The 25,199-nt window shown below is 34.5% G+C and overlaps 1 protein-coding gene across 1 annotated transcript; it reads left to right on the top strand.

Moving 5' to 3' along the window:
• Positions 1-855: 855 nt before the first annotated feature.
• On the top strand, positions 856-12,133 carry LOC128235026 (proprotein convertase subtilisin/kexin type 4-like). Its single transcript, XM_052949707.1, has 13 exons — positions 856-1,609; positions 2,184-2,270; positions 5,719-5,820; positions 6,072-6,215; positions 6,386-6,477; positions 6,978-7,075; positions 8,037-8,227; positions 8,775-8,966; positions 9,086-9,204; positions 9,587-9,693; positions 10,267-10,381; positions 10,799-11,130; positions 11,502-12,133. Exons 1-13 carry the CDS (start codon positions 1,439-1,441, stop codon positions 11,786-11,788), a joined length of 2,037 nt encoding a protein of 678 aa, XP_052805667.1. The 5' UTR covers positions 856-1,438; the 3' UTR covers positions 11,789-12,133.
• Positions 12,134-25,199: the final 13,066 nt, after the last annotated feature.

Genomic DNA, 25,199 nt, shown 5'->3' with positions numbered 1-25,199 from the left:
GTGGTTGGACTTTAACGGAATTCAATTATGAAAAAGTCAGTAATGCCAAAATGTCAAAACCGTTGCCTTGCAATGTGAACGGTAATCATTAATTCTAACCATAAACAGTTCGTGCTAAAACCAAACGCTTTGTTTGCTGTATACAATGTTAAATGATATTTGCATTTTATGATTCTTTAAATTGAAGAACAAGAACCAAACCTCCTCGCTTTAGTTCACGTAGTCTTAGTCAGATGGACACCTCTTAGACGTATCTATGAAATATATACCCTCGCTACGCAATACATATGTCATAGAAACGCCCACTCGTTGTCTACCCTATACATGTAATTTGAAATCTCGATAGAAATTCTCAATATATACTCTGCATGTATTCCAGTAATTTCGCAAAGTATTTGCTCCATATAAGTACGTCGATGCAGCTACATATAACTCGCACGTATGGATAAACGCAGTGTGTGTATGTGTGTGTGTTTGCGTGCGTGCGTGCGTGCGTTTTGGGTCTGTGTGTGTGTGTGTTTGTGTGCGTGCTTACGTGCGAGTCGCGCGTGCGTGCGTGTGTGTGTGCTTTATTAAATATAAAAATGTAAATACATGCAATTATAAGTATGCCTTATTTAGAATTGAATATGTATATATTCATGTGTACTCTATGGGAACAAATAAATGAGAACAAAACAAATAATAAGCACAAAGTCAGACACAATGCATGGCATTAACACTTGAAACACAATACACTAATAAGATATCGACTATCTTTACAAGTTAAACGAACCTTATAAGCACATAGTATAATGCAATGATTTCAAGTTCTCGTATATATTAAAGTACGCAATTTAAATGTATTAAGCGATTTCGCAAGGCAGTTGGAATGTTTCAAATATAATTATTCATGATCAAACAATCTTCATAAAATAGATCAATAGAAATTTGTACCAAAGCCAATTTTGGAAAATTCAATGCTTTGTCATCGACATTACAGATAGTAACACTATCGATAGAGTAATTAACATTTTTCAATGTTGAATGATATTAAGGAAAGGAACGAAGAGAAGATAAGAATTGTGATATATTATTTAAGAAGGTATAAATTATAGAAGAAAATATGACATTTTAAACGTTTGGACTATACTCGAAATACAGGGAAGTGAATACATTTAAAAAATCTTTTTGTGTCGGATAAATGAATTTGTGAACATTGTTGAATAAAGTTCGGTTTAAATTTTGGGCGTAGTGTTTATTTTCGAACAAGAGAATTCGAAGTGTGACAGTGTTGGCTAAGGATTCATCTCTCAGCTGGTGATAGATCATTGCAGTGAAAGTAATGAGTGCTCAGTTCTATCAGTTAAATCTGACCACATATTCTTCGATTCCCGTAGAAATCTGAAACAGACTAGTTTATTTCTCCCATTCAAATAACGACTACTGAATAACAAACATGTATAGACACAAGATCTACATGTTCATAAGTGTATTGCTTGTTATTCCACTGACTATTAATTGCTTGAACTATTCGGAGAGAAGGATAATAGAGTTTGAAAAAGGAGAGTTCGAAGACATGAGCTATAGAAATAGATTACAGAATATGGGATACGAGTTTTTGTTCAAGGTAAAAATTATTAACCCTTCACTTAGTACATAAAAGATACACTCTTACCCCCAGATTAGATGTACCACATTTAATACAATTATTTCATTTTACAGAAAAGGATGAATATATATCGAAAAAAACATTCTTTTGAAGAATATTGTGTTTAATTTGAAAGTAAGCTTCAGAAAACAGTGTATTTCTACTTAATGAGACGTAAGTTAATCACTGTAAATCTCACCAGACATTTAATATTTTTGCGTTTTCAGCTATTAAATACACGGTTACATTCTTGTTATCAGGAATCAATATTTCCTATAAATACATTATGTGGTTAGGAGTTAAAGGTTTATAACTCAAAATGTTTTATACATGTGTATGTATTTATTTTAAATTCGAGTGTCACTTTAAAATTTATCTCAATAAAAACATTTAAGAGTATATTTTTCTGCTAAGGGTGAAAACATTAAACTAAAAGGAGTCGTTACAGAAAATATATTGCACCAGACCATGCGTCTGAATATTAAAATAATTAAGGAAAGAAAAACTATTAAAGAACCTTTATTACAAAAATTGTATGAAATTAATATTACAGATAGTTGACGATTTCTATGTGTTTGCCACAAACAAGTCTTGGAGCACAGAAGAACATGAACACGTTAAGCATATTATGGACGGTAAGGTATGTGATTATGTTGTAACCGTGCATGGACGCTCCTTATGTTTGATGCTGGCATACCATTTTAGTCGACACAAATTGTTACAACTAAAATGCGACAACTCTCAATACAGAACATGTTCATTTGGCTCGTTCTTTCCAAATCATAGTTGTATTGCTTAACAAGCACATTTCAACGAAATATGCATACCAAAATGCATAAGGCTTATTATAGCTAAAGAACTTCGGCGAACACGTTATATATTACCTTTTTGGATGTGTTCGCTGAAGAGAACGCCATATCCAAACCCTACCAGAATTCGTGACATTTTTATGTCACGCTGTTATTTCACTTGTATGCATTGTACAGACAAAATAACTGTATCCTCAGGTAAATGAAGTAAAATGTAGTTCACAAACACATTTTCAAAACCAAAAAAACGCTTTAAAGATAGTTGATTTAGCATTTTAATAAATCCTATTACAAGCATTCCTTTACTAGGTCATAGTTGTGTTCAAATTTAATCACGTGACACCAAGATTTTCAGAAAATACCCATGTGACCTACATTTGACCTCACAAATGTAGTGTTTATTTTGCTGTTATTTTTTCTATTTCGAATAATTAATAAATAACTAATAACAAATTTGGAATAAATAAATTGTTTTTACTTATCAAAAGGTATTTTCACCTTTACTGAAATCGGATTCAACTAAATGAACAATGTGAATCCGATGCTATAAATAGAATCCATCGACGTCATCATGGTCATGTGATTGCATTGCATCATCACACTCAATTGATTCTGGTTGACTTTACTATGGGGCTTACGCCATAACTGTAATGTGTTGTAAACATCAAAAAATAAATAAATATCAACATTAAATTTATGGAAGCCAGAACTAGGCTTATTAATAGATTTAATTAATATTTAATTATCTTTGGCTATCATATTTAAGGCATACAAATGCAGTGCATGCACCATTTTTAGGCACCAATGTCCCTTACAATATTGTTTGTAGATTTCTTTGTATAAATAACATTATTTATTCAGTACGCGACTATCCTTTAGTGGTTACAAGTTACTATTATAGAACACGAGACCACAGGCTCTAATTTTTGTCTTACATTTAGTATTGTATCAATGTGTAAAATAAACAAAGAAAGATATCAATATTTTCTTTTATAATCAGTCAGTAACAAGTACAATAAGCAGTTGAATATTATGTTTTACAAGAACAGTTTCTTTCAGAAAACTGAGAAAACTAAATTCTTACATGGTAAGAAGTAAACGGTAATATGTTTTAAAAATTACTTTTAAACCACAAACATGAGAAGTTAAAAACCAATCCTTAAGCAGTTACAAAGAAAATTTGAAATATGGTACAGTAGTGACTAACTGACTTGATAAAAATATGAGTACATAACTTAACATAGTAACACCTTAACATTTCAACATAAACTAACATTAAACCAGAAATAAGTAAATTAGTCTACAGCGGTTACGTCCCTTGGTTCTATAATCGATTGTTCAAATTTCACAATCGATTGTCGCCGACGTAGGCCTTTCCGATCAATTTTCGATTATAATCGATCATCGGCACAACACTAGTTAAAAGTAATTTTTGTTCCCGATTCTTGTTTGGTTCCATCTAAACGGACCCAGTTCGTGTTTGATTCTACTTTTGGTTTACGGTTTTGAAGTACCATGCCCTACTAGATATTTTTCTGACTTAAAAATATACCAACTTTGTTTGAGACTGCGGTAGCTTGAAAATACATTATGATTCACACTTCCGTCACTTTACAAAATAAGCACTATTGAAAACCTTTAGTCAAATAAAGCAAGTAACAACAACTTAAAGGTGAATTGAACTGTAATTTCTAGTTCTTAGTTGTATTCATTGTTCTACTAAACGCGCTCAAGTTTAATATACAAAGCGTAATTTCGTTTTTACGGTCTACTGTTACCACGGAATCCGGCCTCTGTTCTGCCCATTCTATGGTTGCTAGATGAATTAATACCCTTGAAATGAGTGGACACTTTGCTCTCTCCCTTTGTTTTAAGTGCGCATGCCCAGCGAGTACCACAATGCATTACACCATTTTACCACAATGCATTAATTTCCCGAAAAATGTTAGAAATGTCTGGGTTTCTGATATCACCAACATATTGATATAAAAATTAAACCTACAAAATCTACGAAGACGAATTGAATAGCGATACGAATTGTTTGATGGAATGAAGTCATTCTGTATCCTTGCGATACATATAAACGTGTAACATCCCTTGGATTAAAATAAGCCATGTAAAATGGAGGCCATGGCAACACAACTTTCAGAAACCGTCAATACAGACACGTCAGTGGCACAAAACAAGGTAGCGATAGTGAAAATGACTGCCACTAAATTTGTTCTCACTGCCATCGTATCAGCTTGGCATTGCCATCGTTTTGCTTGGCATTGCCATCGTTTTGCGTGACACTACTGAACATTATGCCAATTTAAATCAGTTTTACATGAGAATTAAAGTGCCTAAATATTTGATGGCTGGCAATTTTTATTCTTGGTCTTTCAGCATCACATCTGATCAAAGGAGTGGATTAGACAGAGGCAAAGCTTTTGCCTATTTGTGGTGGGGGTACTTAGGGGTAACACCGAGCTCCAATTGAAAATTGACTTTAACCGGTTCATGAACACAGGATTTATCGTCAGTTTGAAACTTTTAGTGTTTGAATTGGTTGAACATATTGATTCGTTCCATTTCCTTTTGTTAATTTTCAAATAACAAGCGTCATTGGAATACCTCGGAAGATTAATCAGAATCCACTCGTTATTTTGGTGGTAAACCATGTTAGTGGACTGGAAACCTCGGAAAGTCCATTGTTTGTTTTTTTACTGAATTGTCGCGGACGCGGAAGTTGATATGTCGATTGACCGGCTCCCGTTTCATCTTCATTCTTTATCAAAACCGAGAGGCAGTACCAAAGGCAAGCAACTACGCACTTAGAGCAACGCCAAGGGACGCAAGTCAGTCGAGTTTTTCAAAAATGCGGAACAGGGGGTAGTTTGCAACAAAACTGCCAGCTAATGAAAATGATTGAAACTCAATTATATATCGTATCAAACTTGAACATTATAAATCTTTTATATCGTTATGTAATAATAAAATGTCAAATATCAGTTCAGTTCTACTTCTTGTTTTTGTACTTAATGGCATATTTGTCAAAGTAATATTTCTATTGCGCAGTACAATTTACATTTCAAAACAAAGAACATATGGAACGATATATATATATATATATATACATATATCGATATATGGATATAGGACGAGTCCTATTTATGTCAGGCAACCTTAACAAACTAGGACCTTCATATATTAGGATGAAATGAGATTTGAACATGCCTTGAACTCATTTTCACTCTTTTACCTTTAATGACCTTAAAGATTTATCTTTTATCGTTTTAGGTGAAAACTATTTACCAGGATTCAAACATATTTTCTGCTGCTGGAATCGATGTTGATGCTACTGCTGGTGACGAAGATGACAGCCCAGATGCACCTCGCTCTGTAAATAAAAATACATTTGAATGGTTGAACAATTAATGTACATACATAATTTATGGTGTAACACTTTTTATGTGCAGATGGTCCTAATTGAAGATTTTGACACGAGCAAAATTAAGTGCTTTTTTTTCTAGCTATTTATAATACTTTATGCGCCAAATGTTTCTTCAAAAATTTCATGACAATCTTTAACAGATGCATAATGTTATTATGTTAAAGACGTTAAACCATTGTTATTCTTTATTTCATTGTAGCCTTTTTGCCAGTTTCCTCCCTACTTTGATGAGGCTCAAGAGATAGATCGGTCATGGGCACAAGGCTATACCGGACGAAATGTCGTAATTGCTGTAACAGACGTTGGTGTGGACATAGATAGTCCTAATCTCCGTGAAAATATTGTAAAAAAATGAAAACATTTTTTGTCATATCATAACAAATTGCAGTGTATTTTTCACGGTTAACATTTCTATTGATGCATTGTGTTCATGTTAAAGAGCCAATTTCAAAATAGTTCAATATTCGTCCTTAAATTTGACAAGATAACACTCAAGTTTTTTTTTATTTACAGGCATCCCATTTGTCCTATAACTTCGTGGATAATAACTCGGACCCGAGACCTGAAATATTTCCCGATTATCCGGAAAGTTTACCGCTGACAAAGTAAGTTCATCATTATGATATAAGAACATAATAGTACTACAATATTATAGGATATACTCTTTTCCCAAAACGAACAATTAGAACATGCTCAATAGAAAATAATGTTCATACACAAACCAAAATCGTAAACATTAGATGGAACAAGCCAGGACTTTACAAATAACGTTGGAACAGTTATCCCCTAGAAGCAAAAACAATAGTCAAGGTAAAACTAAAAATTTCGGTTAAACTTTAATAGGGAATAGGATGATCATTGTAACACTATAAACACAAATACCCGTAAAACTTTCTGGAGTCATAATGTTAAATTCATTGACACATAGTAAACGATTACAGGTATATCAGTTGTCCACATGTAAAGTAGTTGTGTTATACCCATCAATAAATAATACCATGGAAACAACAGGGACAAGTCGAGAAGGGAAGACATTCCAATAATAACTCTCTTTAAATTAAACTTCGTACATAATTAACAAGATGTATAATTTATTTTGTTACAGCCATGGAAATGCCTGTGCAGGCCTAATTGCTGGCATAAAAGAAAACAACACTTGCAGTTTATGCGGCGCCGGGGTGGCATTTAATTCAAAAGTGGCAGGTATGATACCAATATTGTAGTTGTCACAAAGCTTTTACTAAGTATCACCATGAATGTGCCTTCCACATTATAAGCGCTTAAGGCTTTGTTTTTTGTAAACAAAAGTCAAATATGATATTTAATGATGTTTCCTTGTGGATTCAAAGTAACCTGATGTAAACAAATATTGAACTATATAATCAGGGTGAATACACATTTCACATGATAGAACTAGAATTCAATGTATTTGTTTTAATCGTGTTTAACTCAATGTTTAAACATGGATATCTGGTTTAACATGATGTATTTAACAACGAATGTGAAGAAAGTTATGATATCTTATTCTACACACGATGTTGTGCGAGAGAGTGGTCTTGCGTTGTGCGGGAAACCGGAGAACCCGGAAAAACTATTTTCCGACTCAGTGAACACTTACCAGCCTCACATGAGCCGATGACCGAGAATCGAACCCGGATCATCTTGGTACGAAGCGAGTGCGCTAACCATTGCGCTAACCGGACAATGGGTATTTTGATAAAATGAATAGTTCTCAATATTCCCAAAATACCTTGATATTGCTGCCAAATCTGGCATCAAACGCTCCCAATTTTATAGAAAACAACAACAACAACATTTATACTAATATTTCGAAATGTTATGCGTTTACGTAAATATCTGTATATCTTAAAATATAAATGACCTTGATAAGCAGACTGCTTCTATAATTATTCAGTTTTAGTTATAATATATTCCGCCTATGGCAGAGTATAGGGTAACATACTCATAACACACCTGGGTACAACAAATAATCCGATACATGTAGCTATGCGTTAAACAAATTCAGATTTAGTGTATATTGGATATGATATAGTTATTTTCAGGTCCTAAGGATTATGTAAAGAAATAGTATTGTTGGCTTAAATTGATCAGTAATTTCTGATACCATCCGTTTAAATAAAGGTCACACTGCACTTTACTTCAGCTTTGAAAATAGGCCGAGTCAAGAAGTTTCATTGGCAATATAACCCCGAGATAACAGGAGGACTTTATTCTGCAGCACTCGCTTTCAAAAACCAAGAAATTCACATATACTCAAACAGTTGGACCTTCGATGAACCTTTTAAAACTTTGAATCCATATACCGAACGTGCTTTTGCAGATGGTTTGAAAAAGGTACAGTGAACTAATCGTAGAGATCAACGAGGTTACCACCAAATATCGTAGGATCAAAAATTGAGATTGCTTCACAATCATTTATTGAATCTAAAGTGATTGTTTTCAAATGCAAACTAGTTGAATATTACGAGTGCAATAAAACAATGCGTGTCCAATTAAAAAATAAAACTATTTGGTTTTATCATTTCGAGGAAGTGATGGTATACAACTAGTCATGCTATTAAAAGGCTTTTTTTATTTTTTTATTCAAAGAACTTCAGTAAAGGAACTATTTTAACTTATCCTCGGTCTATGACCACCGTTGCGTAAGGGCTCCATTATTTGATGGCCATAACTTATCAAAGAAAAATACACGTCTGTAGTGAAAAATAACAACAAATGGCCGACTGGTTATCTATATTTGCTATTAGCTCAGCCTTTTGAGGAACAGTTAAAATTAACAACTGCATACTTCAATGTAAAAGTATTATTATATAGTTGGAATACTATTGCGTATAGTTAATTCAAAAACTGGTACAAAAGGTACAATCATTTATCATTGTAGGGTCGGCAAGGGCTTGGCTGTATCTTCGTGTTTCCATCTGGACCTCATGGAAACGGATTTACAAACAATATTTACACTATTGGAGTCGCTAGTTTTGGAATCAATGGAACTGTGCCTCGGAAGAGCTTTGTTAATTCGGCTACTCTTGTGTCAGCATTTGGACAGGGAAGAAGAAGAAATGACAATGGAATGGTATGGAAGCTTTAGATTTAGCAATCATTCAACTTACAAATCTAAAGAAAACGATAAATGCGTCTAGGTCAACAATTTTGATTAATTTCAAAATATTAGTTTTTTTTCATTTTCAATAGCTGACAGTGACTCACCCATATCGTGGAACGGCATCAAGAATGTGTGACAACAAATTTGGAGGATCCTCTGCAGCAACTGCACTTGTGTCTGGAATGATTGCATTAGCCGTTGAAGCGAAGTAAATGCCCAATTCTTAATTTTTAACAAAATATTAAGTTCAGCTTTTTCATAAGCCAGTATTATCTACTAACTTAATCATATGATTCAGGAATCGAAATAACAAATTTTCCCCCATTATATTTGTCTAAGTTATGTGAATCAACTAAATGAATTTCCAATTGTGAAAAAATATTTATGCACCTGTATAGCATTACAAATGAAGGCATTATAATGAGCACTAGTTGTTTTGACTAAAACAAAAAATATTCTATTTATTTTTGTTAATATAGAATGTGTAAAATCTCTATATAAAGTAAAATGTTATAATGTAATATATGTCAAAGGAAATATCCTAATTATCCAAAGTAAAAAAAACAACGGTTCAGTTGTTTTTATTCCAGTCCTTCACTCACTTGGCGTGATATAAAGCATTTGCTTGTGGAGTCAGCTGGGTACGTAGGACTTGCGGAGACATCAAACTTTACAAAGAATTGTGCTGGGAATCATTGTAAGTGATCTTTAGTGTCGTTTTATCTATAATTTATAACAAACAAGTAACGAGTAATTGGTTAGCTCTGTTTGATATATCGAGATTTTCCTGTCCGAGAATAATGATCTGACTGACTACAATAGCTACAATCGGAAATCGGAAGTACCCTAAAGCATACCTTATTGTATGATAAGGTTAAATACAACCACGTGAAATATACGAACTTTTACAAAGATAATCATGCTTACAAACAGTTAAGTCGGAGTTCGAGGCAAACTCCTACCCAAAGCGAACACTCGCCGAGCATTAATAACAGTTTACATACTGCAAACAGCATTTTGATAACCACAATCAACTTAATGAAACCGGTTACCGACCGTGCCTCTTTTATGGATTATAACAAGCATACAGTTTGAAATGTATATTTGTAGCCAAGAGAAACTATTTTCATATCAATATCATAATAAAAGGTCAATTGAATAACTGTAATAATTTGTATTTACCTGTCACTGGATTCAACAATGTCATTTATATGAATTGCGCGAGTTTTAACAGTAAATTTGCAGAATCTCTTCTTATTGTCGTCCACAGTTCATCATGTGTTTGGATTCGGCTATGTACAAGTGCTGAAAATGGTTCGTCTTGCAAAACACTGGAAATTCAATCTGCAACTTTTGAAGCTGACATTTGTTTGGTTTGGTGATCTGTGAGTATTATGAATCTATTAACGTTATGGGGCTTGGGGCAGAGGTGGGGCATAAAGTGGACTTTAAACAGTGGACTGTTCCAGACAGACGGGATTTTGACGGGCCCGGTAGGACCGCGACCTGGAAAATAAAACCTAGTTATATTTGTTTTCAAAATACGTTTGACGCCCGGAACACCTCTAACCTAGGACATTAGGCCAGAGGTGGATTAGAAAATATATTTTGTAGTTTGTTAACACAGCCCTCTCCTAAGGTGGGAAATACTGTTAGATAGGTGCATATATTATATATTTTAACTCATTAGACCTTTTAAAATCGTATTATATGTTATAGAGTGATATTTTTGTTTCTTCGACTTAATTCATAAAATATAAATTCACACAAGGTTTATCTTTTGTTTTCGATAATGTTTTCAGACAGAACAAAGCTGACGCATGGTTTGAATTAGTTTCCTCGTCCAATCTCACTTGCCAACGACAACCATATTGCATCGACAAAATAGAAACACTTATTGTCAAATTAAGCTTTATATATCCAAAGCACACTCAGACCGTTCTGTCAGTTATTTCACCTTGTGGCACCGAATCCATCCTCATGGAACACGCAGGTGAGCCACCTAAAGATGAAAACGATGAAGGCAAAAATGAAGGCGTTGCCGTTGATGCAACATTTCTTTCCAATCATTTTTGGGGAGAAAAAATGGAAGGAAACTGGACAGTGAAAATCATCGGGCTTGGATGTTATTCTCGTAAGTTGTTTATTTAATCGAGCAAGATATTTGAAATGGTATAATAAATGGTGTAAATAAGTGACTTATCTTTAGTCAGCAAAACATTCTGCTTGGTAGCTTCTTAAGACAAAATCTAGTTGGTTTACACCTGACCAAACAATCACTAACACTTTTGTGTTTAGTATTTATAATTCTCACTAGGGAAAATGCTTTTTTGATAAGTTCAATCATTTAAAAAATATATATTTCTATGACATTCTAAAATTTTATGTTTCTGTGACATTTTCTTGATTACAATAGAATACACTAGTTGGATCCGTAGGACATTTCGCAGTTAAGCCTTAACACTGGTTACGCTATACCTATTTTAGGCTTGTTTCTATTTTCAGATGAGTTATGTTTCATACATAAATCAGAATTGCAGTTTTATGGGACAAACGAGCGTCTTGTGGCTAAAGAGCATTCGACAAAACGTCCAGATAAAACCACACACGACAAACGTCCATCCAAAAAACATAAGAGCAATGAAGTCGCAATTGTTACCATCGTCGTCGCTGTCGCTGTTGTAATATGTGGTGTCGTCAGTGTGATCATTTGTGCCTGTTGCCTTCGTTATAGAAACCGTCAAAGGCAAACAGCAAGTGGCGTAGTATATAACCGTTTAGCTAGAGCCTAGTTACAGTAAACTCTTGTTTCCCATCATTTAATGGAATATATAACCAACATTGAACGCATCATTAGATTGTATTTGAAGTTGGTAGCCTAAGACATTATGAATGCAATTTGAATAAATCGGGAGAAAATCCTTGGATTAAAAACACTTTTCATATCTCCTTTTTGGCATTTTATCTCAATGATGATTTTATTTGAAATAAATAAGTCCAAAGGCCCAAAATCTTGTGATGGGGCTTATATTGTTTTAAAATGTTATGTTTTATAATGAAATGGTTTGATTATGTGTCAAATCAACGAAACCATACAAATGATATGTATACATGCATTTTATGAATAAATAATCTTCTATGGATATCTTTGCCGTATTAATCATTATACTCGACGTGAAATAATCCCATTGAGGTTATGCCTCTCGTTATTTCCGGTGTTCTCATTTGCTGATTTCATTCGCTCGTTCCCATTGTCATTGTTGTCGTTATCGTCACTGACGTCCAAGAAAATCCATCCCCAGATTTTTTTAATGCAGTCATCGTAGTTTTCTTGACACATTCCTGGCTTGACTTTTTATCGTTTTATACGGCGGCCATATTGAATATTCAAGAAATGGACAACTATGGACCAGCCAACGCTACTATTGTAAAATAAAAAGATGACATATGTTCGATAAAAATGTTTAAGATCAAATAATTTTAAAAACTGGTTGAAGGAAATAGAAACTTCAAGATACAAAATAAACGTTGTTCGTAATCCGTTATTACACACATTTTGACACATTTAATTGGTAGTAAATATTTTCCCCCAATATCGTAGGCTTCATTTTTTATAGCTTATTAGGACGCGAATCATCAAAGCTCAGATAAACAGTTTCGGAGGATGTTTTGCTATACTAAAATATTATGATTTTTAATAAATGGGTACTTTTAAAATTCAGGTACAACTTATTACATATACCAGTATCAATAATATTATGTTATAATTGTACGTAGTGCAACTATGAAATAAGCATGAGCATTACGTTTCGGCGAGACGTTAGGCGATGACCCGTCAGCCAATCAAATGACAGGAATTTAAGTGAAGATACGCCCGCTTTTATTTTACCAACAAACTAAGCGTGTGGTGGAAGAGCTGAACACTGGAAAACAGCGTACACTCAGTCGGATATTTAAACACTTTCGAAGGTTGGTGTTACGGAGTGCTTATACAATGTTTTCACCCGCCTTAACGGAATATTGGTAAGTGTAAACGTTGGATCAGTGCATTCGGTGGACCCCACGATCAGCTGAATTTTGATTGGATTAATATACATAAAGCTGTGTGCATAAAGGTAACCGATGCTTTCGGTTATTGTATGTTTAAAATTCGTCTTCTGATAATATGTAGTTTTTACGATGCTACAATGGGCCAGACACAACCTGTTAACTGGCATGACTTATGATATTCATAGTATTGTACACATGGCTGTTTGTATCATATTCACGAACAGGAAACCCAAATAGAATAACCAAGTATGGACAATTTTGGGCTTTATTTCATTGGTATGCTGTATGCATAAGTCAAAGTCATTGTGCACACAAATACAAAACTGTTTAGCACTTTTCGATACATAGTCTGTGAAAGTAGTTGAACATTAAGTACGATGAAGAAAGGCATCTTTGCACAATATCTGGAGCAGGTGTCTTCGTTTCCGAGTCTGTATTGCAAAAACACATTTTTATATTTAAATTGTAAAGTAATTTTGACTGCCAACAGAGTTTGTGCTGGTTGGAGCATAAAGCATTTAAAATATTCAAACAGATCACTAATCTAGCATAATTGTACATGTATATTTCAAGTTTGGCAGCCACTTTGACATTAATATCTCGAAACCCGGTAAGGCTACAGAGTATAAATTACTGGCCTATATTTAATGACTTCTTTTCTTTTGTTGGAGGGCATCGGAAAGTCATATTTTGTAAGACTCGAAATTCAATGAGCATCACTGATTTAGTTTTTATCATTACGAACAACCTGACCAGTTTAGCCCACCGGCACTCGAAGCACATATACATTAACTAACTTCCAGCGTCGCCAGGCTGAATGTTGGTAGTCCTAACCAGGTGCTAGCGTAGATCGACGTCAATCACCTGATCGCCGTGCCGACCTACACAGGACTCATGAGTGCCAGTGTTTTTATGTGCGTCAGTTCAAATTGATACGACAAGCACGCACATACGAGGTATGTTCGGAAAGTTCCCGGACTCTACTAATAACTTTGTTATTTTTCAAAGTAGAGCTTTGAAACTTCGGTCAAGTTGAACACATACATTTTGATAATAAGCGGACATTTGCCTAAGTCAATACATTCTAATAATATTGTATCCATAGCAACATAATATTTGCTGTTGTGGAGCAAGCCTTATATATTCCTATAATGTTCACATTAAACGCATTTTATAACGTTAAAAAAACGCGGGAAACGTCATCTTGACGTCGAACCACAACATGACGTCATTAGTAAAATACGCATGACGTCATTTGAGAAGAGACCACCTCGCAAAACAAAATCCGAAACAGGTGCTCAAAGCAAACATGCAACGCGAAATTATTGAAAAACAGCGTGTCATGATGTAGTTTCTCCAGAGTTTAGATGTTTCACCGTCGAAAACATTGATAAAGTTGAAAAAATCGTTTGGAGACCAAACTTTGAGTCGCACAGCTGTTTTTGAGTGGCACAGACGCTTTAAGGAGGGGCGCGAGTCAACATCCGACGACGAGAGATGTGGGAGGCCGGCACTTGTGGCGAAACAGCGCGAAATGGTTAAGTCGATGCTTGATAGGGACCGACGAGTGTCTACACGGGAAGTGTCCGAGGAATGTGACATTGGGGTAGCAACAGCTTATAAGTTAATTGCTGAAAAGTTTAAGATGACAAAGGTGTGCGCACGTTGGATACCAAGGCTGTTGGATGACAATCAGATGAAGGATAGGGTGAATAAATCTTTGAACTTTTTGAGGTCCTATCGACGTGAATGGGACAGATTTCTTCAAAGAATAATCACAACGGATGAAACGTGGTATCATCTGTTCGACCAAGAGACTAAACAGCAAAGTATGGTCTGGAAAACATCGTCTTCACCACCAAAGAAGGCCAGGGTGACGAAATCGAAAGGAAAATTCATGTTCATCATATTTATGGACGCCAACGGCGTAATCTTGACACATGCGGTCCCGGTGGGCGTTACCGTAAATGCAGCGTATTATTCAAAGGTAAACATTTTTACAAACATATTTATAAACGAAATTACACATTTATATAATCATGCTATGAATCAAATATAGAGAACTGATGCATAAATTCAATCATAACAGCAGTGAAACGGTGTAACCCAAAATGCATTATTTTTCAAATAGTCAAATTGGTATTCAATTTTGTGTTATTTATTGAACAGGTCGTGAGGCGGGATATGGTCCAATCACTGCGCAAGAAGAGGCCCGGCATGGAAGAGGACATAGAAAATGTTCTCTTACACCAGGACAATGCCCCCAGCGCACAGGGCCCAGTACACAGAGTTGGAGTTGGATGTTCTCGGGATCGGCAGGTTGGAGCACGCCCCCTACAGCCCAGACCTTGCGCCACTTGATTTTGCGCTTTTCCCGGCCGTCAAAGCCCAGCTACGCGGAATCCGATTCGACGATCTCGAGAGCCTACGTCGTCACGTGCAGACAATAATGTCTTCATTTGATAAAATGGTTTCAAACTGTTTACACATCATGGGTCAGGAGACATGAACGTTGCGTGCAAGCATATGGCCGCTATTTCGAGAAAGAGTAAACTGAATTGACGTTGACGCTGAATTTTAACGTCGGGTTGCTCCGCCATATCGTTGGTACATGTTTTAAATTTATTGTAACTTTTTTACTGTTATATGTATGGAATCGAAATTTAAGAGTGATATGGAATAATAGATGTAGTAAATCCGTACTTAGTTTCATTATAATACAATGAGCCTTTCAAAAGGAATGCGTTCAGTCCGGGAACTTTCCGAACATACCTCGTATGCTTACTTCTTATAAGAGAACTGTTCTTATAAGAGAACAGTTACATTATCTTATTCGAGATTTGCTGAAAGTAATATTCATAGACTAGAGTTATGAAAAAGGACAATTAATAATGACATTTTATTCGTTTTAAGACATACGCCATTTTTGCTAAAGCAGAGCTGTAAAGATAAATGTTTGTTTTTAACAAGGCTATATAAGTAACGAGTGAATCCAGTATGAATGGAAATCCGTTTGGTACACGGACTCCTATATACACCAACTCCTTAAATAAACATATTTGCATATGGCAATTTTTAACTGAAAATTAAATTTTAATTGTTGTTCGTGTGACAGTTTCGTTTGCCGATTGCCATGTTCTATTTTTGCTTGTTTAAAATATACTTGACTATAGAATCTTCATAAGAATTATAACGTCTATTTGTGTTCATTATTGAGGTAAATGGATGTAAAGGATGTCATCCATAATTCTATATTAAAAAAATTGACAATAAAATTTACCAATTGGCAAATGGCCGCGAACTCAAAACATAGATAGACATAGATAGATTTGTGTTATCACTACATAATAATAATAATAATAATATGTTTATCAAACCTAATAAAAGCATATCACAATGAAAACTACAACACTAACTGTAATGTAAAGTAGTTATATATGATATTGTTGAAGCATTTAAATTATTTTATGTGATTAATATTTTACATGATCTTAGTAGCATTTGATCAAATAGATGTGAAAAGTATAATAATTATATAATACAACGAAAATGGGACACAGCGCATATTATATTGTATAAGTCTCATGGTATATTCAATAGTAAGATATTTCAATTCTATGACATCAACCCCTGAACTCTTCCCATACTTTCATATACAAATTTTTGCAGCAATAACGACATGTTTATCATTTTCAACAGACATTATACTGGTGAATAAATGTACAGTTTCTAAATGATTTAGATAATGAGGAGGAAACATTCTGCCGTTTGATTCTTGATTTCGTAACAGAAGGTCCATATGCCTTGGATATCTGTTAGGAGGAATCTGAACAAGTTTTTCCCAATAGGACATGAATTTAAAGTTAAAATGAACTGAAATGGGTAATTGCCCGCTTTCGCTTAGTGCAAAGAAGTTTGACAAATTTTCCCAAGGCATCATACCCGTTTACAATACTTGAAATGAACACTTTCGATGTTCTCTGCGAACTGGAATCTCCAAATATCTGCAGAATAACACAGTATTTATGCAATAAAAGAACTTAAACGCCTGTTTTACATGAAGAATCCGAAGTGCTTCTGACATGAAAATATGATCATTTAAGCTTTTGTTGCTTGCTTCTCCAGTGTGTTCTTAGTAATCGACCAGGATAACTTCGATGTAAAGTAAACCCCAAGGTATTTGTAAAAGGAGACCATTTCTACTCTATCACCTTTGTATGTCCAATCTTCAAAAAGGCTAACCATTTCTAAAAAAAACATAATCTTAGAATTTTCAAGGTTCACTTTTATATTAACATTATCACAACCCCCCCCCCCCCCCAATATTGTTTATCAACCCCTGTAAGCGTACCGCTGTATCAGCCAATCCCGATACATCGTAAGCGTACATTAAAACAAATCACTCGTCCATTTCTTGTGATAAATATATTCCATATCTGCCTTTATTTTAGAACACGCACAACGTCTTTCAAGTAAAGTGCAAAAAGTCGGTGAAGACAAAATCCCTGTTTTGTGCAGATTAACACTGAACAAAAAAGGCCATTTTTAACTTTCTCACACGCTTTCATTATACATGGATTGAAAGATGTTCTAAAAACATCCGTTGACATTGTTTCTTGATAAGCATTGGCAGAGCGTATACTATTTTGAAATGCCTTTAGGTAATCCACGTAAATATAATAGAATCTCCCTCCTTTCTTAGTTGTACATGTTTGAATTACGGACTGCAGATTTAATATGTTATCTACTGTCGAGTTCCCTGGCCAAAATGCGGCAATTTTATAATTTTATAAGGCAGAATGTGTGTGATGCTCATAGTTGTTTCAAACAATGATTGCATAGTATCTTTGAAATGTTTTTGCATTAGGTGCTCTGAATTGTATTCCCAATCTGCATATAGAGTTTTGATCTCTAATCATTGAAGTATTTTGGGTTTACCTATAAATTTATTATTATTTGTTTTATTATTAGGTTTCCTCAAAGTAATGCATAGTTTGATAAGATTTACCTTTTACGTTTTTTCTTTTTATAGGATTGTTAGGATAAGAGTGAGGTTTGTGCACGTAAATTGATTTAAACCCCAAGTAAATTTACATTTTACTGACCGTTCCAAGGCGGTACCTAACACTCCTTGATAGACATACCTAGTTTCTTTTATATATAGTATGTATGCACTGTGCTGTTTGTGGAGTGTTTTTTATGCTGTTCTTCAATGTTTCTTGCTTGTGATTTTTGTGTTCTATGACTTTGGCGTTTACCCAGTGCCATTAAACCGGGTTTATGTTTAAACTTTCGGCTACTGAGCTTGTTTCTGTAGTTTTTCACTTAAGTATAGTTTTTCACATAAGTATTAAAATTCATCAATAATTTTATTTTCGTCACACCAGGTATGCCGAGGGAAAATCTGAGGCAATCGAAGCTTGTAGAAATTCAATGCCGTTTACATTGACGTCATCGTAAGTTAGAGATCTATCTGGTGCTATGCATGTTAAAAACATGATTAAATTCTGTAAAGACCAGTTACTTCCATTTCAACAAGAAAACATACACTTTCATGAAAAGTTTCATATATTTGTCTAAAATGAGTGCTTATGTTGTCATTTACTAAACTCAGGACACCACCAGAGCCTCTCTTGTTTAAACAATTCCGTATTTTCGAAAAACATGAGTAGCCACTTAAAAAGGTTTTAATTCACCAGACTTTCTCTTCCAAGTTTCTAACAAACCAATTTTATCGAAGGTTTTACATTTTTTGAAGAGTGTATCATTTTCATATTTCTTTGGTGCCTGAATGTTCAATGAGCAAATGTTAATGTAAGTAGCTTTAAATATATGTACAAGTCGTAACAAGTGTACTGCATTTTGAGTGTAAACCTAACCCATATTTATGAATTAATACTGCATCACCGTCAACTATCAGTTTATCTAGCTTATACCTGGCAGTTTTCCCTTTTGCTATGCATTGTTGCAAAATTGGTACAGTCCGGTGCGGGATGTTACTATTCGATCAGGCAAATCTTCCACCACCCAACCGTTCACATGTCTTTGCTTGCGCTTTTGCCTGAAAGCATGAAGAACTGCATCTCGACTCTTAAGTGAGAATCACGTTAAAATAGGGCTTTCTTTTCTGCTCCCCAGCCTTTAAGAGAAATCGATTTGCAAATCCTCCTGATTTAAGTTTAATTATTGTGAGAAATATTCCCGTACCTTTTGATCAGTCTGAGTTCAGAACGGAATACTATAACAGCTAAGGTTATTCTTTCTCAGAGCCAAAGTCAGTTTTTCTTATATATTTTCGAATCGCTTAGTTTCTCTGCATACGATCTCATTGTTTCTGTTCGTTTATTTACAGAGACTTCCAGTTGTTCATTTTCTTTCCTTATTCCCATGTTTTCGTTTTTCAATGAGTTTAATGAATATTCGAATATCAAACTTTTTTGTTATTTATCATGAAATCAGTACGAATTTCAAGTAGTATGGAGGCAATACTATAATTTAAAATAAGGCACTGCCTTAGACGGGCTCTAGGTATGTTATCAACTGCAGAAACTGCTAATGCAGTACATTTTTCTTAGGTAAACAAGTGTCAAAGGCAAATTTCATTTTAAATGACATACTATGACTTTGACTACACCAATTAGATAATTAAGGTGCATAACACGTAAGGTTAAGGCAATGCAAAGCAAATTTAATATTTTAATGTTTGAAAAAACGCATAATAACAAACACAAGTATATTAATTTACCTAATACTGAATATCATACAAGCATTTACAGTACAAATAAATGATTCCTACTTTAAACATAAGAAGGTAAACGAAACAGATTGAGTTTACTTAAAACTAATTATTACAGTTATCTGACAATTAACCTGTACTAAACTATTTTAATATGTAAAACAGCATTGTGTATATTTTAGATTTTTAAGGTTCTGCAAATAACCTGGAAAAATGGTTTGACCACCTCAGCAGTTTGAAATGAATATAAATTCCCTGTAGTTGAGGTTGTTAGCACCATTCCATCATTGAATATAACGATGTATGCAGAAGGTATGAAAATATTTAATTATTTAAAGTATGAGTCTTTAAACTGAATTTTACATCTATAACAGATAAAAAACAAGAGGCCCTGAAGGCCCTGTATCGCTCATCTAATCCAATACAGATCATCAAGAATAACACTCTGATCAAGTTCCATGAACATATGGTCATAAATGTGGCCTCTAGAGTGTTAACATGCTTTTCCTATTACTTGACATGGTGACCTAGTTTTTGACTGCACATGACCAAGATCGAACTTGGCCTAGAGTTAATCAATATAAACATTCTGACCAACTTTCAGGAAGATACAGTCGTAAATGAGACCTCAGGCCTCAATTTCTCGAAACTTCTTAATTCCCTTATAACCGGATTAAGCTAAACTCACTATTTTTTGTTTTTCAATAATTTGGATAATATTTACTTCTTTAAGAGTTTTTATACTTTAGATAGGAATTATCTATATGTTAGTTAAATTAAACCATTTTTCATTTATCAAAATTCCATTCAAGTATGTATTTTGAGTAATTGAAATATTAAAAGCTACTTAAGCCTGTTAAGCTTAAGAAGTGTCGAGAAATTAGGGCCTAGGGTATTAACAAGCTTTTCCTTCAATTTGACCAGGTGACCGAGTTTTTGACCACATTTGACCCAGATTCGAACTTGACCTAAAGATTATCAATATTAACATTCTGACCAAGTTTTCTGAAGATACAGTCATAAATGTGACTTCTATAGTGTTAACAAGCTTTTCCTTTAATTTGACCGGGTGACCTAGTTTTTAACCCCAGCTGACCCAATATCGAACTCCTTCAAGAATTTATTGAGAGTAACATTCTGACCAAGTTTCATTCAGATATTGCCCAAACTGTGACCTATGGCTATAGAGTGTTAACAGTCAAATTGTTGACGACGGACGACCACGGACGACTACGACGGATGACGGACACAGGGCGATCACAATAGCTCACCTTGAGCACTTTGTGCTCAGGTGAGCTTAAAACAAGCACATAGATTATTCAACAAAACATTAGTTCTTGTTATTGATACATATATATTTATGTTGTGAACTTGTAATATATACACAATAAAGCAATTTAACTCATAAGCTCATTCAGTTTAAAACTACAAAAAGTATATACTTTGCCAATACACTTAATTGTTCAAAACATATTAGGCTTTGTTTTAATTTTAACAATGTCACTGTATTTAAGACATAGTAAATCCCCCCCCCCCTCCAGCAAGAGTTTAGCAGCCTACTGACAAGATGACTGTAATAAACTATGATGTGTTGATCTATTGATAGGGGAATACTCTCCAAGAAAATTGACACATTTCTCTGCTTTTATACGTATGCAATTCTTGTCTCTTATTTCAATTGTTCATGATGATTACAGTACTGAAGTCATTGATCCAAGATACATAATGCACTCTGGTATAGAGTACTGAAGTGATCGTCCCATATGCCAACTCTGGTATCCTGGATGAAATGTTACTGGTGAATACAGTACTGAAGTGATCAAATCCTGATGCCACTCTGGTATCCTGGATAAAACGTTACTGGTGAATCCAACTTACTGAAGAGATCAATTCCAGATGCCACTCTGGTATCCTGGATAAAACTTTACTGGTGAATACGGTACTATAGTGATGAATTCCGATCTGAAACAGATTAACACCTATTTTAAACTCAGAATATAATAAACAAGGGTCAATTTGTTTACATTGACGCAGATGAAGAGACTATCACACTAACAAATGAAGTCACCGTTGTTAAAAATATGTAAATATGGCCTAAGACCACAGTTATTCTAACTATATGTTTCATATAGACACTAACCAAGTTTACAATGTATCTTTTCAAAACAGTATTTTCATATAATATTTTTGCAAAAACAGACTTCAAAACTCCAATAGTTCAATTTCAGGCTGTATGCAACACATACTGAAAGTTTGGCAATAATTTATTAAACATTTTTAGAATGTGTATAAACACCAGTGGTGTTTTCATAAAAAGCAGAAATAGCCATTTCCATCAATCGGTAAGCCGCAAACTTTTAAAGAGCCATTATTTCCTCATGCACTGGACCAAGTAAAGTTTATATGTATATATAAGACAGCACCATAAAAATGGCCTGCCTACTCTATTAAGATTTTTTCAAAGCAAAATAAGATTTTTCCACTTTATCAGCTTAGCGTTTATATAAACAAGAGCCGTCGTAAGACAGCGCGCTCGATTTCGCCGCTTTGACTTAGAAGTGAATACAATAACAATGAAATATTACCAAGCTTGGTCTATTTATGTCAAACCTAACTAAAATTATTCAATACATAAGGTGACTTTGATGCTGCCCTCCCACCACCCGAAAAATGACGCAAGTCATTCAAATAACTTGATTTCCCATTATGAAAATGTGGTCAAGAATATAAAAATATGCCTTTCAAAAGAAATTAAAATAAAATTAAAAAAATAAGAATAATAAAATAAATTCAATGGCCATATAGTATAGCCCTCCTTGTTTTCCCTTGGTTAAAAAACTGGTTAAGAATGTAAAAATGTGCCTGTCAAAAGAAATTAAAAATAAACACAAAAAAACACAACATATTCAAGGGACATAATTTGTATTTAGGGTTGAAATGGAGTTATGTTTCCTGTTGTAAGATGGAGATGGTCGTAAATAATTTTGAATTTTATTAAGTGCATTGAATGAAAGGTATAGAAGTTTATTTTACTAAAACCCCAACTTGCCCTTAACTTTTACTTGCCTAAAATTTTAACCTAAGTCAATCAGGGGCCATAACTTGTATTAAGGATAATATGGAGTTATGTAACCTCATTGTGTGAATGTTCCTGAACAACTGTGTGAAGTATTAAGTCAATTGAACAAAGGGTATAGAAGTTATTTATAAATATCCCAACCTGCCCTAAAACTTTAACCTGAGTTTAATAGTCAATCAGGGGCCATAATCTGTGTAAAGAATAATATGGAGTTATCTAACCTCATCATGTGATGGCCCTGAAAAACTGTGTGAAGTATTAACTCAATTGAATGAAAGGTATTGGACTTATAAGTGAAAATCCCAACTTGCCCTAAAAATTTAACCGGACGCCGACGCCGACGCCGGGGCGAGTAGTATAGCCCACCTATTCTTCGAATAGTCGAGCTAAAAATGACATAGAGCAAAACTGAAATGCTTCCAGGGACAAATAGCGCAGCAAAGGAAATGGTAAAAAAAACACACCAAAACTGAAAGATTCATGACAACTGCTAGTGTTTTCATGTATGAGATGGCTACATGATGTAGAACATGCAGTGATAGCATAATTATGCTAAGTTTAAAAAAAATAATGGCTTAAAGTATCTGTTTTGAAGGCTAGATTTGCCTTAAAATTAAGATTACAGCTCTTAACCAGTGTCTATAAGTTGCTTATTTACACCTGATTAGTATAAATCTCACTCTTTGGAATCATTTACACACAAACAAGTACTACAAAGTTAACTTACATCTTCATTCTGAAATATTAGATTCAGAGCTGCAACTCCTGGATCTAGATTGCAGGACCACTGCCATGGGCGAAAAGCCGCAGCAAACTGGAGCTTATTGGTACATCATATTCTGCAAGCAAGACACAAAATCAATGTTAACTTACATCTTCATTCTGAAATATTAGATTCAGAGCTGCAACTCCTGGATCGAGATTGCAGGACCACTGCCATGGGCGAAAAGCCGCAGCAAACTGGAGCTTATCGGCACATCATATTCTGCAAGCAAGACACAAAATCAATGTTTGACACAGAATAAGAAAGTTCTTCTACTGTAAAAGTATGAAAAATGCCTGTAAACACTCATTTGAGACATACATAACCTTTTATGTAGGAATTATGCTCCAGTCAATTGTAAACACCACTCAAGCCCGGGGAATAGCGGGGTCTTTGACTTTCAGTCCAGCCAACCCAGGGTAAAATCCCCGCCCTGCAGGGAAGGAATGATGTTAAAATACCCACCAAATGCCCCCCCCCCCCCGCACTGCTATATTTTGCACCAAGACAAAACCACCGCATTCACCCGGCACTGCAGTGACACCTGAATGGTAAAAACACAGCCCTTTTCCCCGGCTATCCTCGGTTTACCACTGGACCTGGAGGGTCCAAGGTTACAATAGACTGGTGCATTAATGCGATAAATGTGCAGAAAAGTTCATTAATTCCAAAAAAATTATAACAAAAAATATTAAATATATAGTCTTTTGGACGATTTGCAATAACTTTTTTAACAACTCAAAAGTTAATCTTTACTAATCCAGTACCCAGATACATTTTGAAAGCCTTTAAACCAGACTTTCTTAGAAATCGTTCTTACTTGCAGACAATATTCCTTTCTTAAAAATCCTTACCAAGAACAGGTATGGAATTCCATCACTAGACCATGTTTTGATCAGCATTGGTTCTTGTCCTTGAAAATACCTCTGTGGCTTCAGCAACCAGGATGGCTATATTAAATAAACAATAAATTAGGGTTTTAATTTATTAAAGCTGCAATCTCACAGATTGAACGTTTTGATCAAATTTTATGAAACAATTATACCGAGATTCGCTAGAGAAAATAATATTTTTGGTGCCAATCTGGTGTACCCTTTAAGGCATTTTGAGTGTATTTAGGTTTTTTCTTTAATGCATAAAGGGAAAAGGTACTTATCTCAATCCCCCTGCTCACTTTTTATTGCTTTTGCCATCAGAGTTGAGATGCAAATTTTTACAATGTATTAACTTCAAGTAAATGAATATATTCATGAATGATTGACAGTATGAATGAATGAAAAGTAGCAATACTTCTTTAGATAGGGATCTCATTGTGTTGCTGTGATTGTTTAAGTAGATGTTTTTCATGTTCATAAGCTAAAAATTATATGCACACTAAATGAAACATTATTCTGCATCATGTGTAGTAAGTTGTGATACTTGTTTGCAATTAATGCAATGTTTGCTTAAAAGAGCAAACAAAATGTGTGAATAGATGCACAATACAGTCCAAAGATCAATGAAGGTCAGCAGTTTTATTAGAAAATGATATTATCTCAAAGCCGCAACAAAAACGGCATGAAAGCAATTCAATTT

Source organism: Mya arenaria, chromosome 5, assembly GCF_026914265.1.
Source record: "Mya arenaria isolate MELC-2E11 chromosome 5, ASM2691426v1".
NCBI lineage: Eukaryota > Metazoa > Mollusca > Bivalvia > Myida > Myidae > Mya > Mya arenaria.
The sequence above is the reverse complement of the archived record's forward strand: the minus strand, read 5'-3'. Positions and strand labels throughout refer to the sequence as shown.